This window comes from Brassica rapa, chromosome A01, assembly GCF_000309985.2.
Source record: "Brassica rapa cultivar Chiifu-401-42 chromosome A01, CAAS_Brap_v3.01, whole genome shotgun sequence".
Lineage (NCBI taxonomy): Eukaryota > Viridiplantae > Streptophyta > Magnoliopsida > Brassicales > Brassicaceae > Brassica > Brassica rapa.
In genome coordinates this window covers 28984648-29000397 of record NC_024795.2, presented here as the reverse complement: position 1 = coordinate 29000397, position 15750 = coordinate 28984648, and the positions used below count along the sequence as shown (strand labels likewise).

Here is a 15750-nt window from a genome sequence, read left to right as displayed (position 1 = left end):
TACATTAATACAAATGTAGAAAGTGATTGAAAATTTTAAAACAACATTAAGATTATAGGCTTAAGTATATAAAGTATTTACAAAAACTCAATATTTTCGAAGGGGTTAACACATGGATTTTGTGAAAATTTCAAAAAATATGACAATATTATTTAATGCATATTTGCATCTGCACTTACCTATGATGATGTTCAAAGAGGTTGGAGCCTTGTTGTCTCCGGTTTTTCAAGAAAATAGTTATTTTATAGTAGTTATTTCATCGATTTAGGGAGAATTATGAAGTTTTACTAAATTAATTGATAAACAAATTATAAATTTTCCCATATTCCATGAAAAAGAGCTTAAATACATTAATACAAATGCAGAAAGTGGTTAGAAATTTTAAAACAACATTAAAGATTATAGGCTTAAGTATATAAAGTATTTACCAAAAACTCAATATTTTCGAAGGGGTTAACATATGGATTTTGAGAAATTTCAAAAAATATGACAATATTTTTTTAATGCATAGTTGCATCCTGCACTTACCTATCATGATATTTAAAGAGGTTTGGAGCCGTTGTTGTCTCCGGGTTTCAAGAAAATAGTTATTTTATAGTAGTTATTTCGTCGATTTAGGAGAATTATGAAGTTTTACTTAATTAATTGACAAGCAAATTATAAATATATTCCATATTCCATGAAAAAGAGCTTAAAATACATTAATACAAATGTAGAAGTTGTTAGAAATTTTAAACAACATTAAAGATTATAGGCTTAAGTATATAAAGTATTTACCAAAAACTCAATATTTTCGAGGGGTTAACATATGGATTTTGAGAAAATTTCAAAAAAACTATTGTCATCCTGCACTTACCTATGATGATGTTTAAAGAGGTTTGGAGCCTTTGTTATCTCCAGTTTTCAAGAAAATAGTTATTTATAGTAGATATTTCATCGATTTAGGGAGAATTACGAAGTTTACTAAATTAATTGATAAAAAATTATAAATATTCCCATATACCATGAAAAAGAGCTAAAATACATTAATACAAATGTAGAATTTGGTTAGAAATTTTTAAACAACACTAAAGATTATAGGCTTCAATATATAAAGAATTTACCAAAAACTCAATATTTTAGAGGGGTTAACACATGGATTTGAGAAAATTTCATAAAATATGACACTATGGTTTTAATGCGTAGTTTCATCCTGAACTAACCTATGATGATGTTCAAAGAGATTTGAAGCCTTTGTTGTCTCCGTTTTTCAAGAAAATAGTTATTTTATAGTGGTTATTCCATCGATTTAGGGAGGATTATGAAGTTTTACTAAATTAATTGATAAAAAAAATAATGATTCCCATATACCATTAAAAAGAGCTAAAAATAAATTAATACAAATGTAGAAAGTGGTTTGAAATTTTAACAGAACATTAAAGATTATAGGCTTAAGTATATAATGTATTTACCAAAAACTCAATATTTCGAAGGGGTAACACATAGATTTGAGAAAATTTCAAAAAATATGACAATATTTTTAATGCATAGTTGGATCCTGCATTTACCTATTATGATGCTCAAAGAGATTTGGAGCCATTGTTGTCCCCTTTTTCAAGAAAATAGTTATTTTATAGTGGTTATTCATCGATTTAGGGAGTATTATGAAGTTTTACTAAATTAATTGATAAACAATTTAAAATATTCCCATATACCATGAAAAAGAGCTTAAAATACATTAATACAATGTAGAAAGTGGTTAGAAATTTTAAAACAACATTAAAGATTATAGGCTTAAGTATATAAAGTATTTACCAAAAACTCAATATTTTCGAAGGGGTTAACATATGGATTTTGAGAAAATTACAAAAAATATGACAATATTTTTTTAATGCATAGTTGCATCCTGCACTTACCTATGATGATGTTTAAAGAGGTTTGAAGCTTTGTTGTCTCCGTTTTCAGAATATAGTTATTTTATAGTAGTTATTTCGTCGATTTAGGGAGAATTATGAAGTTTTACTAAATTAATTGATAAAAATTTATAAATATTCCATATACCATAACAAGAGCTAAAATACATTAATACAAATGTAGAATTTGGTTAGAAATTTTTAAACAACACTAAAGATTATCGCCTTCAATATATAAGAATTTACCAGAAACTCAATATTTTCGAAGGGGTTAACACATGGATTTTGAGAAATTTATAAAATATGACACTATGGTTTAATGAATAGTTGCATCCTGCACTTACCTATTATGATGCTCAAAGAGATTTGGAGCCTTTGTTGTCTCCTTTTTCAAGAAAAAAAAGTTATTTTATAGTGGGTATTTCATCGATTTAGGGAGTATTATGAAGTTTTACTAAATTAATTGATAAACAATTTATAAATATTCCCATATTCCATGAAAAAGAACTTAAAATACATTAATACAAATGTAGAAAGTGGTTAGAAATTATAAAACAACACTAAATATTATAGGCTTCAGTATATAAATTATTAACCAAAAATTTAATATTTTCGAAGGGGTTAACATATGGATTTTGAGAAAATTTCAAAAAATATGACAATATTTTTTAATGCATAGTTTCATCCTGCACTAACCTATGATGATGTTCAAAGAGATTTGGAGCCTTTGTTGTCTCCGTTTTTCAAGAAAATAGTTATTTTACAGTGGTTATTTCATCGATTTAAGGAGTATTATGAAGTTTTACTAAATTAATTGATAACAAATTTATAAATATTCCCATATACCATGAAAAAGAGCTTAAAATACATTAATACAAATGTAGAAAGTGATTAGAAATTTTAAAACAACATTAAAGATTATAGGCTTAAGTATATAAAGTATTTACCAAAAACTCAATATTTTCGAAGGGGTTAACACATGGATTTTGTGAAAATTTCAAAAAATATGAAAATATTTTTTTAATGCATAGTTGCATCCTGCACTTACCTATGATGATGTTTAAAGAGGTTTGGAACCTTTGTTGTCTCCGGTTTTCAAGAAAATAGATATTTTAGTAGTTATTTAATCGATTTAGGAGAATTATGAAATTTTACTAAATTAATTGATAAATTTTTTATAAATATTCCCATATACCATGAAAAAGAGCTAAAAATACATTAATACAAATGTAGAAATTGGTTAGAAATTTTAAAACAACACTACAGATTATAGGCTTCAATATATAAAAAATTTACCAAAACTCAATATTTTCGAGGGGTTAACACATGGATTTTGAGAAAATTTCATAAAATATGACACTATGGTTTTAATGCGTAGTTTCATCCTGCACTAACCTATGATGATGTTCAAAGAGATTTGAAGCCTTTGTTGTCTCCGTTTTCAAGAAAATAGTTATTTTTGGGTGGTTATTCCATCGATTTTGGGAGTTATGAAGTTTTACTAAATTAATACTAAAAAAATAATAATGATTCCCATATACCATGGAAAAGAGCTTAAAATACATTAATACAAATGTAGAAAGTGCTTAGAAAATTTAAAACCACACTAAAGATTATAGGCCTAAGTATATAAAGTATTTTCCAAAAACTCAATATTTTCGAAGGGGTTAACACATGGATTTTGAGAAAATTTCAAAAAATATGACAATATTATTTTAATGCATAGTTGCTTCCTGCACTTACCTATGATGATGTTCAAAGAAGTTTGGAGCATTTGTTGTCTCCGGTTTTGAAGAAAATAGTTATTTTATAGTAGTTATTTCATCGATTTAGGGAGAATTATGAAGTTTTACTAAATTAATTGATAAGCAAATTATAAATAAATCCATATACCATGAAAAAGAGCTTAAAATACATTAATACAAATGTAGAAAGTGGTTAGAAATTTTAAAACAACATTAAAGATTATAGGCTTAAGTATATAAAGTATTTACCAAAAACTCAATATTTTCAAAGGGGTTAACATATGGATTTTGAAAAAAATTCAAAAATATGACAAAATTTTTTTAATGCATTGTTGCATCCTCCACTTACCTATGATGATGTTTAAAGAGGTTTGGAGCCTTTGTTGTCTCCGGTTTTGAAGAAAATAGTTATTTTATAGTAGTTATTTCATCGATTTAGTGAGAATTATGAAGTTTTACTAAATTAATTGATAAAAAAATTATAAATATTCTCATATACCATGAAAAAGAGCTTAAAATACATTAATACAAATGTAGAAAGTGGTTAGAAATTTTTAAAAAACATTAAAGATTATAGGCTTAAGTATATAAAGTATTTACCAAAAACTAAATATTTTCGAAGGGGTTACACATGGATTTTGTGAAAATTTCAAAAAATATGAAAATATTTTTTTAATGCATAGTTGCATCCTGCACTTACCTATGATGGTGTTTAAAGAGGTTTGGAGCCTTTGTTGTCTCCGGTTTTCAAGAAAATAGTTATTTTATAGTATTTATTTCATTGATTTAGGAAGAATTATGAAGTTTTACTAAATTAATTGATAAAAAAATTTATAAATATTCCCATATACCATGAAAAAGAGCTAAAAATACATTAATACAAATGTAGAATTTGGTTAGAAATTTTTAAACAACACTAAAGATTATAGGATTCAATATATAAAGAATTTACCAAAAACTCAATATTTTCGAAGGGGGTTAACATATGGATTTTGAGAAAATTTCAAAAAATATGACAATATTGTTTTAATGCATAGTTTCATCCTGCACTAACCTATGATGATGTTCAAAGAGATTTGGAGCCTTTGTTGTCTCCGCTTTTCAAGAAAATAGTTATTTTACAGTGGTTATTTCATCGATTTAGGGAGTATTATGAAGTTTTACTAAATTAATTGATAAAAAATTTATAAATATTCTCATATACCATGAAAAAGAGCTTAAAATACATTAATACAAATGTAGAAAGTGGTTTGAAATTTTAAAACAACATTAAAGATTATAGGCTTAAGTATATAAAGTATTTACCAAAAACTCAATATTTTCGAAGGGGGTTACACATGGATTTTGTGAAAATTTCAAAAAATATGACAATATTTTTTTAATGCATAGTTGCATCCTGCACTTACCTATGATGATGTTCAAAGAGGTTTGGAGCATTTGTTGTCTCCGATTTTCAAGAAAATAGTTATTTTATAGTAGTTATTTCATCGATTTATGGAGTATTGTGAAGTTTTACTAAATTAATTGATAAACAAATTATAAATATTCCCATATACCATGAAAAAGAGCTTAAAATACATAAATACAAATGTAGAAAGTAGTTAGAAATTTTAAAACAACATTAAAGATTATAGGCGTAAGTATATAAAGTATTTACCAAAAACTCAATATATTCGAAGGGTTTTAACATATGGATTTTGAGAAAATTTCAAAAAATATGACAATATTTTTTTAATCCATAGTTGCATCCTGCACTTACCTATTATGATGTTCAAAGAGATTTGGAGCCTTTGTTGTCTCCCTTTTTCAAGAAAATAGTTATTTTATAGTGGTAATTTCATCGATTTAGGGAGTATTATGAAGTTTTACTAAATTAATTGATAAACAATTTATAAATATTCCCATATTCCATGAAAAAGAGCTTAAAATACATTAATACAAATGTAGAAAGTGGTTAGAAATTTTAAAACAACACTAAATATTATAGGCTTAAGTATATAAAGTATTTTCCAAAAACTCAATATTTTCGAAGGGGTTAACACATGGATTTTGAGAAAATTTCAAAAAATATGACAATATTTTTTTTAATCCATAGTTGCATCCTGCACTTACCTATGATGATGTTCAAAGAGGTTTGGAGCATTTGTTGTCTCCGGTTTTCAAGAAAATAGTTATTTTATAGTAGTTATTTCATCGATTTAGGGAGAATTATGAAGTTATACTAAATTAATTGATAAAAAATTTATAAATATTCCCATATACCGTGAAAAAGAGCTAAAAAAACATTAATACAAATGTTGAATTTGGTTAGAAACTTTTAAACAACACTAAAGATTATAGGCTTCAATATATAAAGTATTTATAAAAAACTCAATATTTTCGAAGGGGTTACACATGGATTTTGAGAAAATTTCAAAAAATATGACAATATTTTTTTAATCCATAGTTGCATCCTGCACTTACCTATGATGATGTTCAAAGAGGTTTGGAGCATTTGTTGTCTCCGGTTTTCAAGAAAATAGTTATTTTATAGTAGTTATTTCATCGATTTATGGAGAATTATGAAGTTTTACTAAATTAATTGATAAACAAATTATAAATATTCTCATATACCGTGAAAAAGAGCTAAAAATATATTAATACAAATGTAGAATTTGGTTAGAAATTTTTAAACAACACTGAAGATTATAGGCTTCAATATATAAAGAATTTACCAAAAACTCAATATTGTCGAAGGGATTAACACATGGATTTTGAGAAAATTTCATAAAATATGGCACTATGGTTTTAATGCGTAGTTTCATCCTGCACTAACCTATGATGATGTTCAAAGAGATTTGGAGCTTTTGTTGTCTCCGTTTTTCAAGAAAATAGTTATTTTATAGTGGTTATTCCATCGATTTAGGGAGTATTATGAAGTTTTACTAAATTAATTGATAAAAAAATAATAAAGATTCCCATAAACCATGAAAAAATAGCTTAAAATACATTAATACAAATGTAGAAAGTGGTTCGAAATTTTAAAACAAAATTAAAGATTATAGGCTTAAGTATATAATGTATTTACCAAAAACTCAATATTTTCGATGGGGATAACACATGAATTTTGAGAAAATTTCAAAAAAATGTGATAATATTTTTTTAATGCATAGTTGCATCCTGCACTTACCTATTATGATGTTCAAAGAGATTTGGAGCCTTTGTTGTGTCCCTTTTTCAAGAAAATAGTTATTTTATAGTGGTTATTTTATCGATTTATGGAGTATTATGAAGTTTTACTAAATTAATTGATAAAAAATTTATAAATATTCCCATATACCGTGAAAAAGAGCTAAAAATACATTAATACAAATGTAGAATTTGGTTAGAAATTTTTAAACAACACTAAAGATTATAGGCTTCAATATATAAAGTATTTACCAAAAACTCAATATTTTCGAAGGGGTTAACACATGGATTTTGAGAAAATTTCAAAAAATATGACAATATTTTTTTAATGCATAGTTGCATCCTGCACTTACCTATTATGATGTTCAAAGAGATTTGGAGCCTTTGTTGTCTCCCTTTTTCAAGAAAATAGTTATTTTATAGTGGTAATTTCATCGATTTAGGGAGTATTATGAAGTTTTACTAAATTAATTGATAAACAATTTATAAATATTCCCATATTCCATGAAAAAAGAGCTTAAAATACATTAATACAAATGTAGAAAGTGGTTAGAAATTTTAAAACAACACTAAATATTATAGGCTTCAATATATAAAGTATTAACCAAAAACTCAATATTTTCGAAGGGGACATATGGATTTTGAGAAAATTTCAAAAAATATGACAATATTGTCTTAATGCATAGTTTCATCCTGCACTAACCTATGATGATGTTCAAAGAGATTTGGAGCCTTTGTTGTCTCCGTTTTTCAAGAAAATTGTTACTTTATAGTGTTTATTCCATCGATTTTGGGAGTATTATGAAGTTTTACAAAATTAATTAATAAAAAAATAATAATGATTCCCATATACCATGGAAAAGAGCTTAAAATACATTAATAAAAATATAGAAAGTGCTTAGAAAATTTAAAACCACACTAAATATTATAGGCTTAAGTATATAAAGTATTTTCCAAAAACTCAATATTTTCGAAGGGGTTAACACATGGATTTTGAGAAAATTTCAAAAAATATGACAATATTTTTTTAATCCATAGTTGCATCCTGCACTTACCTATGATGATGTTCAAAGAGGTTTGGAGCATTTGTTGTCTCCGGTTTTCAAGAAAATAGTTATTTTATAGTAGTTATTTCATCGATTTAGGGAGAATTCTGAAGTTTTACTAAATTAATTGATAAAAAATTTATAAATATTCCCATATTCCATGAAAAAGAGCTAAAAATACATTAATACAAATGTAGAATATGGTTAGAAATTTTAAAACAACACTAAAGATTATAGGCTTCAATATATAACGTATTTACCAAAAACTCAATATATTCGAAGGGGGTAACACATGGATTTTGAGAAAATTTCAAAAAATATGACAATATTTTTTTAATGCATAGTTTCATCCTGCACTTACCTATTATGATGTTCAAAGAGATTTGGAGCCTTTGTTGTCTCCCTTTTTCAAGAAAATAGTTATTTTATAGTGGTAATTTCATCGATTTAGGGAGTATTATGAAGTTTTACTAAATTAATTGATAAACAATTTATAAATATTCCCATATTCCATGAAAAAGAGCTTAAAATACATTAATACAAATGTAGAAAGTGGTTAGAAATTTTAAAACAACACTAAATATTATAGGCTTCAGTATATAAAGTATTAACCAAAAACTCAATATTTTCGAAGGGGTTAACATATGGATTTTGAGAAAATTTCAAAAAATATGACAATATTGTCTTAATGCATAGTTTCATCCTGCACTAACCTATGATGATGTTCAAAGAGATTTGGAGCCTTTGTTGTCTCCGTTTTTCAAGAAAATAGTTATTTTATAGTGTTTATTCCATCGATTTTGGGAGTATTATGAAGTTTTACAAAATTAATTAATAAAAAAATAATATTGATTCCCATATACCATGGAAAATAGCTTAAAATACATTAATACAAATGTAGACAACCAAATATTGAAGCATATAATCTTTAGTGTTGTTTTAAAATTTCTATCCACATTACACATTTGTATTACTGTATTTTAAGCTTTTTTTAATGGTATATGGAAATCTTTATAATTTTTTATCAATTAATTTAGTAAAACTTCGTAATACACCCTAAATCGAAGGAATAATCACTATAAAATCACAATTTTTCTTGAAAAACGGAGACAACCAAATGTTCAAAACCTCTTTGAACATCATCAAATGTTAGTGGATGATGCAACTATGCATTAAAACAATATTGTCGTATTTTTGGAAATTTTATCTCAAATCTATGTGTTAATCCCTACGAAAATACTGAATTTTTAGTAAATATTTTATATACTGAACCTTATAATCTTTACTGTTGTTTTAAAATTTATAACCATATTATAAATTTGTATTAATGTATGCTAAACTCTTTTTCATGGTTAATGAGCATCGTTCAATTGTTTTTATAAATTAATTTAGTAAAACTTCATAGTACTCCCTTTTTTTTTTACAGAATCGTTTGCTTCACAAAAGAAAAAAAAACGCGTTTTGATAAATTAATGGATGACTAACACCTTTGATGGTCAATATATATAAGCACGATTTTGAGAGTTCATGTAGTATTTTTAATTTTACAGAATGAATGATTAACACCTTTGACGATCAATATATATAGAAGCACGATTTTAAGAATTCATGTAGTATTTTTGAATTTTTGTTTAGTTCGGTATGGAATATATACTACTAAAAGTTCGGTAATAAAATGGCACGATGCATTAATGTTCATGTAGTATATTTAAAGTTTTGTTTAATTCAGTACGGAATATGCAGTACTACAAAGTTCATGAAGGAATATGCATGAGGGGTCAATTTCATGATGAAATAGACCATTTTCAGTTAAAACACTCTAGTGTTCTCTCATATGGGTTCGTAAAAATCAGATGGGTAATATTATGAAAGCACAAAAATTGAGGGGCTTCTTTCTAATTTATGAAGTATTAATCGGTCGAGATGACGTGGAGGAAGGAAGTATGACGAGGCTTTGACTCGCGTTGCCGTAAAACAGAACATTGCTTCCACCAGAAGTTGGCACCACGATTCAGTCTTTGATCTATTCAAACTCGTTCATCGATTTCAGACATCAAAAGACAACTTTATTAGATCCGAAGTTGCCTGAATTCTGCGTTTGAGGTTGCTGATTGTCCAATAATATGGCTTCCTTCGAGATGAATGACCTTAAAAGTAAGTTCTGACAACTCTTAAGTCTTTGGGATGTAATCATGAAATAGTAGTAATCCATCGATGTCGTAAGCTGTAGAGGTGCTTCGAAGTTATTTGTTTGTGTTACCGATGCTAGACTATGAGGGTACTACTTGGTTTTCCTCTGTTTCTTGGTTATGGTTCTGTCATGTGTTCTGTTGTGTTTGTTCATGATGTAACGATTACTGAGTTGTGCATAATTTTCAAAGTCATGTCGTTGAAAATTGTGATGATGTTTTTGGGCAGAGATAGGGCTAGGCTTGACTGGATTTGGTGTCTTCTTTACATTCTTGGGAGTGATATTTGTGTTTGACAAGGGACTCATCGCCATGGGAAATGTAAGTATATGTACAATCGTTGTAGTAAGCTTTTAAAGGTTATATTAACTCTCTGTGATCATTTATATATTTGAATCAGATCCTCTTCTTGGCGGGTGTCACTCTAACCATTGGGATTCAACCAGCCATCCAATTCTTTACAAAACGGCGCAACTTTAAGGTTCTTTCTCTAGTAACCTTTTTTGTTTTCATCCTGATCCCACAATAACTCGCTGTTTTGTTTTGCTGGTAATATAACTTCTTCCTTTGTCTACTTGTTGTTGCTATACAGGGAACTATATCGTTTGGTTTGGGTTTCTTGTTGGTTGTGTTTGGATGGCCTATTCTCGGTTTGCTTCTAGAATCTTATGGATTCCTTGTGCTCTTCAGGTTTGTTGGTTCCATCATTTCATTATGTAGTTTTGGTTCTTTTATTGATGTCTTTTCTCCATTCTTTTTTGTCATGTTTAAGTGGTTTCTGGCCTACACTCGCTGTTTTCCTTCAAAGGATACCTATACTAGGGTGGCTTTTGCAGCATCCATACATCAGATCGGTACATTTTGCATTGATTTCAATTTACTTTCACAGCCTTCTAAATCGAGACATATGTGCCTGACTTAATCTCATTTGAAATTGTATCAGTTGCTGGATCGCTACCGTGGAAGGCGTGTTCCTGTCTAATCCTCTCTTTTGAAGTACATACCCTGTAAATACCCTGTAAACTACTGTCTATACGATACGTAGGTACATATGCATATAACACTCTAGCAACTCATCATTAGTGCGTTGTAAATGGTTCTTGTAATTGGGTTTGTGAATAATATTTACATGTAGTCTAATATCTTTGGCTTTTCCTCTCTTCTTGTAATTCTCTTACTATTTTAAAAGCTTCTTCTATTTTAGAGACTTGTATAGTTTATAAATAGGTTAATGGTATTTGTGTTAAATGTTACCGATTAGATCAGTTATGATCTTTGTTGGGCCGTTTTAACAGCATGTATATGCACTAACGTTGTCAAATGTTCCATATTGGTAATTATACTACATAATATATATTTCCAATAGTAATCAATTACAAGAATGAGTATGTTAGTGTATAGTATATATAGACGCACTTTATTCAAGGCGTATATAAATCAATAGTTTAAAAAAAATTAAAAGAAAATCGCAAGATACTTGTAACATTGCTGAGCCATTACACCAACAAGAGTGAGTTTTTTCTTGGTGATCTTCTCAGCTCTTTGCAACCAAGAATCGTTGTCCTCCTCTTCAATGAACAATGTTCTCTCTTCCACATTATGATTAATAGGATTGATATGAACTTTCAACGTGTGAGAAGGTACGACTTGGTGATATAGAATCTTCGTTGTTTGATATGTCGAGATAAGCATTTGGTTGTTAAACCTAGTTTCTTCTTCGACCACCTCAAAATGAGATGAATCAAGGGTTTCATTTGTATTCACTTCTTCTTCGTTACCTTCTACTTGATTTATGTTTTCCTCGTTATATATATCAAACGAGAAGAAATCATCAATGTTTATGTTGTCATTAGTATTTTCTCCTGTAAATTAAACAATTTGTAGTTATGGTTAGATAAGAAAAATACCTAAACAATCTTGAATGTAAGCCCAAATTATATATCATACTCACCATGATATCCAAGGTCTTGTTCAGTATCATCCAAAGTAGATATGATCTTCTGCTCTTCGGTATATCCCTTTTCAATATTCATGCAAAAATTAGTTTATCCAAGGTTGAAAAAATAATTTCTAACGTATGAAACTATAGTAGATTTTTACATATATTAAATACCTGGTTCATATGATGATTTGACATCATCAATGGTGGTTCATCATAATTGCCTATGTGGATCACTTGATCACCAACGCTATTATAATGGTTGGAGCCACTTGTAGCGAAAGTAAAGTCCTCCAAAACGCCATGATTGTTGTTTTGAGTCATACTCGTAAAGAAATCACAATCGCTGACCGCCGAGTTCTCTACACGCAACGGTGGTAGAGACATATTGTGTTGTAACATTGAGCATTCAATCTCATTATTAACCTACATAATCATATAATTCCATCATTAAAATTTTGTTATATAATTTAATCATCCTATTTTATTAGGTTGCAAGGATATTTTATACCTTATATGGAGTAGGGAACGGTGCATAAGAAGAACCATAGTATTGTGACCAATCTTCGTTACTGATCATTGCGTTTGAGTTAAAACGTCCGTTTCCAAATCGCGGTTGGAATGCGTTTTGAACTTGATGAGTAGTTGAGCTGATCTCTAGATCCGAACAAGCGTCAAAACTCGAATTGCCACTCACATTCGACATCGCGTGGACGTAAGACCGATGCTGATCTCTTGGCTTAGCTTCAATCACAATTTTTTTAAACACACGACAAAGTGCATATGCGTCCTGAAAAAGAAAACATAAAAACTTTAGGCTATATATACCAAAAATGATTAGCATAATTAATGGGCTAATTGACGTGACGAACCTGCATGCCGTATGCAGAAGGCTCGCATTGAGTTTCATCGAGTCGATATTCATGCATGACCCAACCGGTTCTAATACCATGCGGCGCACGTCCACGGTAGTAAACCAATGTCTTCTTGGTTCCAATGGCTCTGTCTCTCCAACTAACCCGGCGGTCCTTGCCCGTTGCCTTCCAATACCCACCTTTGGTTGCTCGGTTTGTCCTCGAGCCGTTGGGATACTTCCGGTCCCGTGGGCTAAAGAAGTACCATTCTTGGTCTTTGCTTGGAAGCAAAGCTTTCCCTATCATTGAATAATTTTAACCAAAATTAAATCCAAAATTCTAATAATAGTTTGCCAAAAGAAATAATCCAAAATTCAAGAATAGCTCAGTAGATACATGTCATGTTTAAACGCATCTTATTAAAAGTTCATTTGAAATAATAACAAAAAAAAAAACTTTTAATAACTAACGTTTACGTACTATTTCCCCTAAAAACTTAGGATTTAGTTTAAAAAGTTTTAGTTGAAATCATAACAAATGAATAGAAATAGTTATGCAAAAACATTGTATGTGGTATTCTCCTGTGGAAGTTAAAGTATATTTAGGGTTTCTTCATCATTGTTATATTCTTATTCTTTTCTTCAGCCTCTCTTGCTTCTGTTGGTTATAGACAGAACAAATAATGATTCTTAATTACAAAGGCTGTGTTATTAATCGATATAAGATTTGTAAAATTTTGAAAATAGCAGTTTAATCTTGTAACGTTTATTAAATTAAATTTCATCATATTTTGTAAAGGATTGATGAATCTTAGTAAATAATTCATGCATACATATATGCACGGAGAATATATAATATTACGTACCTGGTAAGTCCCATGGCTCGCACTTGTAGAGATCAACTTCAGCGATAACTTCAAGTTCGATTTCTAGACCGTTTATTTTTCTTTTGAGATAGTAAGTAATTAGCTCCTCATCAGTTGGGTGAAATCTGAAACCTGGAGGTAACGAGACAGGAGCCATAGAATCTTAGATCAATTTCAAGAAAGAGCGGAGAGAATAGAGACTTGAGAGAAAAATTAGAGAATGGAAATGTTTTGTAATCGTTGAGGGTTTGGAGAGTGAGGCTATATATAAAGAGGGAAAAGACAGAAGAAATGAAAAAGGAGAGACAAAAGTGAATAAAAGGAAGGTCCCCATCCCAAAACAACAAATAATATTAAGAATTAGTTTTAATATTTTTAATTGTCTATTTATTTTTCTATTTTTTGGCTGACTCATAATGTGCTAACTCAAGGTTTCATATTATATTATAGCTTTATATACACACAACAAGAAGTTCTCCCTTCTGATATTTTTGTTCACATACATTTAGATTTAATCAACATACCGTTTGATTGTAACGTGTATTTATTGAACTTTTCTTTAAGAGCGCCATATATAAGTTTCATTTGTTCATTTCTCTTGTTAGTTATTAGGTTTAATGTCTCTATCAAAATTGATGAATAGATAAAAAGTTTGAAGAAAAGCATTATTATCAAAATGAACAAAAAAAAAACAACATGACCAGGAGGGATTATGTAGTTAACCGGAACAATCAATCAAAATAATTGCCACCCAAAATGCAAAACCGTGTTTCTTCATCAAGTGGTCTCATCAATGATCCCATGCTTCTCCAAGAGTGGTCGGTCTGGAATATAATTACACGTGTCAAAACTATATTGGTTGCATGGGAGATGGAATATTGGGTTACCCCAAAACTGTTGCAATCTCTCTTCTCTTTTTGTTCTTTGGCGGCACTTCTAACTGAAATAACTGTGTCTTTCAATTGTACCCCACTTGGTGAGATCCAACTTAATATTAAAAAATCGAAGAAGAAGACCAAAAAAGTATGTGTGAAAGATGATCATGTGGGTCCATCAGTTGTGAACATGTGAATAAATCCTTGGAAGCTATCGATGGGCCAACCATGGAGAATCACTTCTCAACCTTTCTCATCATCGTCATAACTTTTTTCTCTTCTTATTCCAATTCCATATTCTCTTTTGTTTGTACAATCATATATACAAGCACATTAAATATATCTGCATCTAATTACAATGTGTACATACATACCCCCTCTTGACACATTTCCCTTACATGAATCCATCTTTTGGTTCTTAACTTCTTTTTAATGGCGTTCACACTCATCTCTATAACTACTATTATCCCTACATTAACATGGTGTATATATATATATTTGTTACACCACAAGAGAATGAGAAAACCATAAAATAAAATATCTAAAATGGATTGAAACGGTTAGAGATCTCCTAGACTTATATAAAACGAGGATTGATTGGAGGTAATTTTCTTTAGATTACCCTCAAGTTTACAAAATTGGGCCCAATTATTACAATTTGTTTTTTAGAAACACATACAATTTGTCCCAATTATTACAATTTGTTTTTTAGAAACACATACAATTTGTAAATCTACAAAAGTTAAAAGTTCTTAAACATTTTGGGCTAGAACGGGGCCTTAATTTTAGATGAGCCGGGCCTTTAAAATATATTTGTAATCTCAAGGAAGATATAAAGCGCCGCGGTCACGTGATATCCAACACAGAGCGCACGTTAGAGTAGTTCCAAGCTCTTGACAAAGGTGAGCTCTGAGAAATCAACATAACATAAATGGAGATCTTATTACAAAACTGGAAAGTTAAAGCAAAAAAGTTTTATTTCTTGACACAGGTTTGTTTTTCTTTTCTTTTTGGTTGGAGTTTTCTTGTAGAGTTATAAGAGAAGTGGGATGTTCATAGAAATTTTTCATGTAAATGATCTCCACATTGGAAGTATAGATTATACATTCTTGACTATAGGATTATAATATCTTTTGACTTTCAAGGGGTATAACCTTTAGTTACCATTATGATTCTT

At 29.1% G+C, this 15750-nt stretch overlaps 2 protein-coding genes and 3 long non-coding RNA genes across 5 annotated transcripts in view; 2 read left to right on the top strand and 3 right to left on the bottom strand.

Annotated features, from left to right (window-relative positions):
- Positions 1-3333, top strand: part of LOC117126435 — a 7720-nt gene extending 4387 nt beyond the window's left edge. The window contains exon 3 of the long non-coding RNA XR_004448992.1: positions 3209-3333. This is a non-coding gene — a long non-coding RNA (uncharacterized LOC117126435). The remainder of the gene's footprint in view (positions 1-3208) is intronic.
- LOC117126433 overlaps positions 1-4186 on the bottom strand; it is a 12240-nt gene extending 8054 nt beyond the window's left edge. The window contains exon 1 of the long non-coding RNA XR_004448990.1: positions 4097-4186. This is a non-coding gene — a long non-coding RNA (uncharacterized LOC117126433). The remainder of the gene's footprint in view (positions 1-4096) is intronic.
- A 423-nt stretch (positions 4187-4609) lies between these two features.
- On the bottom strand, positions 4610-6664 carry LOC117126429. The gene is made up of 2 exons (XR_004448983.1): positions 6453-6664; positions 4610-4691 (listed from the first exon to the last, which is right to left on the bottom strand). It is a non-coding gene; the product is annotated as an uncharacterized LOC117126429 (long non-coding RNA).
- Positions 6665-9207: 2543 nt separating this feature from the next.
- Positions 9208-11260, top strand: LOC103844098 (vesicle transport protein GOT1). The gene is made up of 6 exons (XM_009120877.3): positions 9208-10005; positions 10270-10361; positions 10441-10521; positions 10633-10730; positions 10813-10894; positions 10984-11260. Exons 1-6 carry the CDS (start codon positions 9975-9977, stop codon positions 11020-11022), a joined length of 423 nt encoding a protein of 140 aa, XP_009119125.1. The 5' UTR covers positions 9208-9974; the 3' UTR covers positions 11023-11260.
- Positions 11261-11370: 110 nt separating this feature from the next.
- LOC103844107 (NAC domain-containing protein 45) lies at positions 11371-15514 on the bottom strand. The gene is made up of 6 exons (XM_009120889.3): positions 13699-15514; positions 12852-13132; positions 12491-12769; positions 12154-12405; positions 11992-12058; positions 11371-11902 (listed from the first exon to the last, which is right to left on the bottom strand). Exons 1-6 carry the CDS (start codon positions 13853-13855, stop codon positions 11496-11498), a joined length of 1443 nt encoding a protein of 480 aa, XP_009119137.1. The 5' UTR covers positions 13856-15514; the 3' UTR covers positions 11371-11495.
- Positions 15515-15750: the final 236 nt, after the last annotated feature.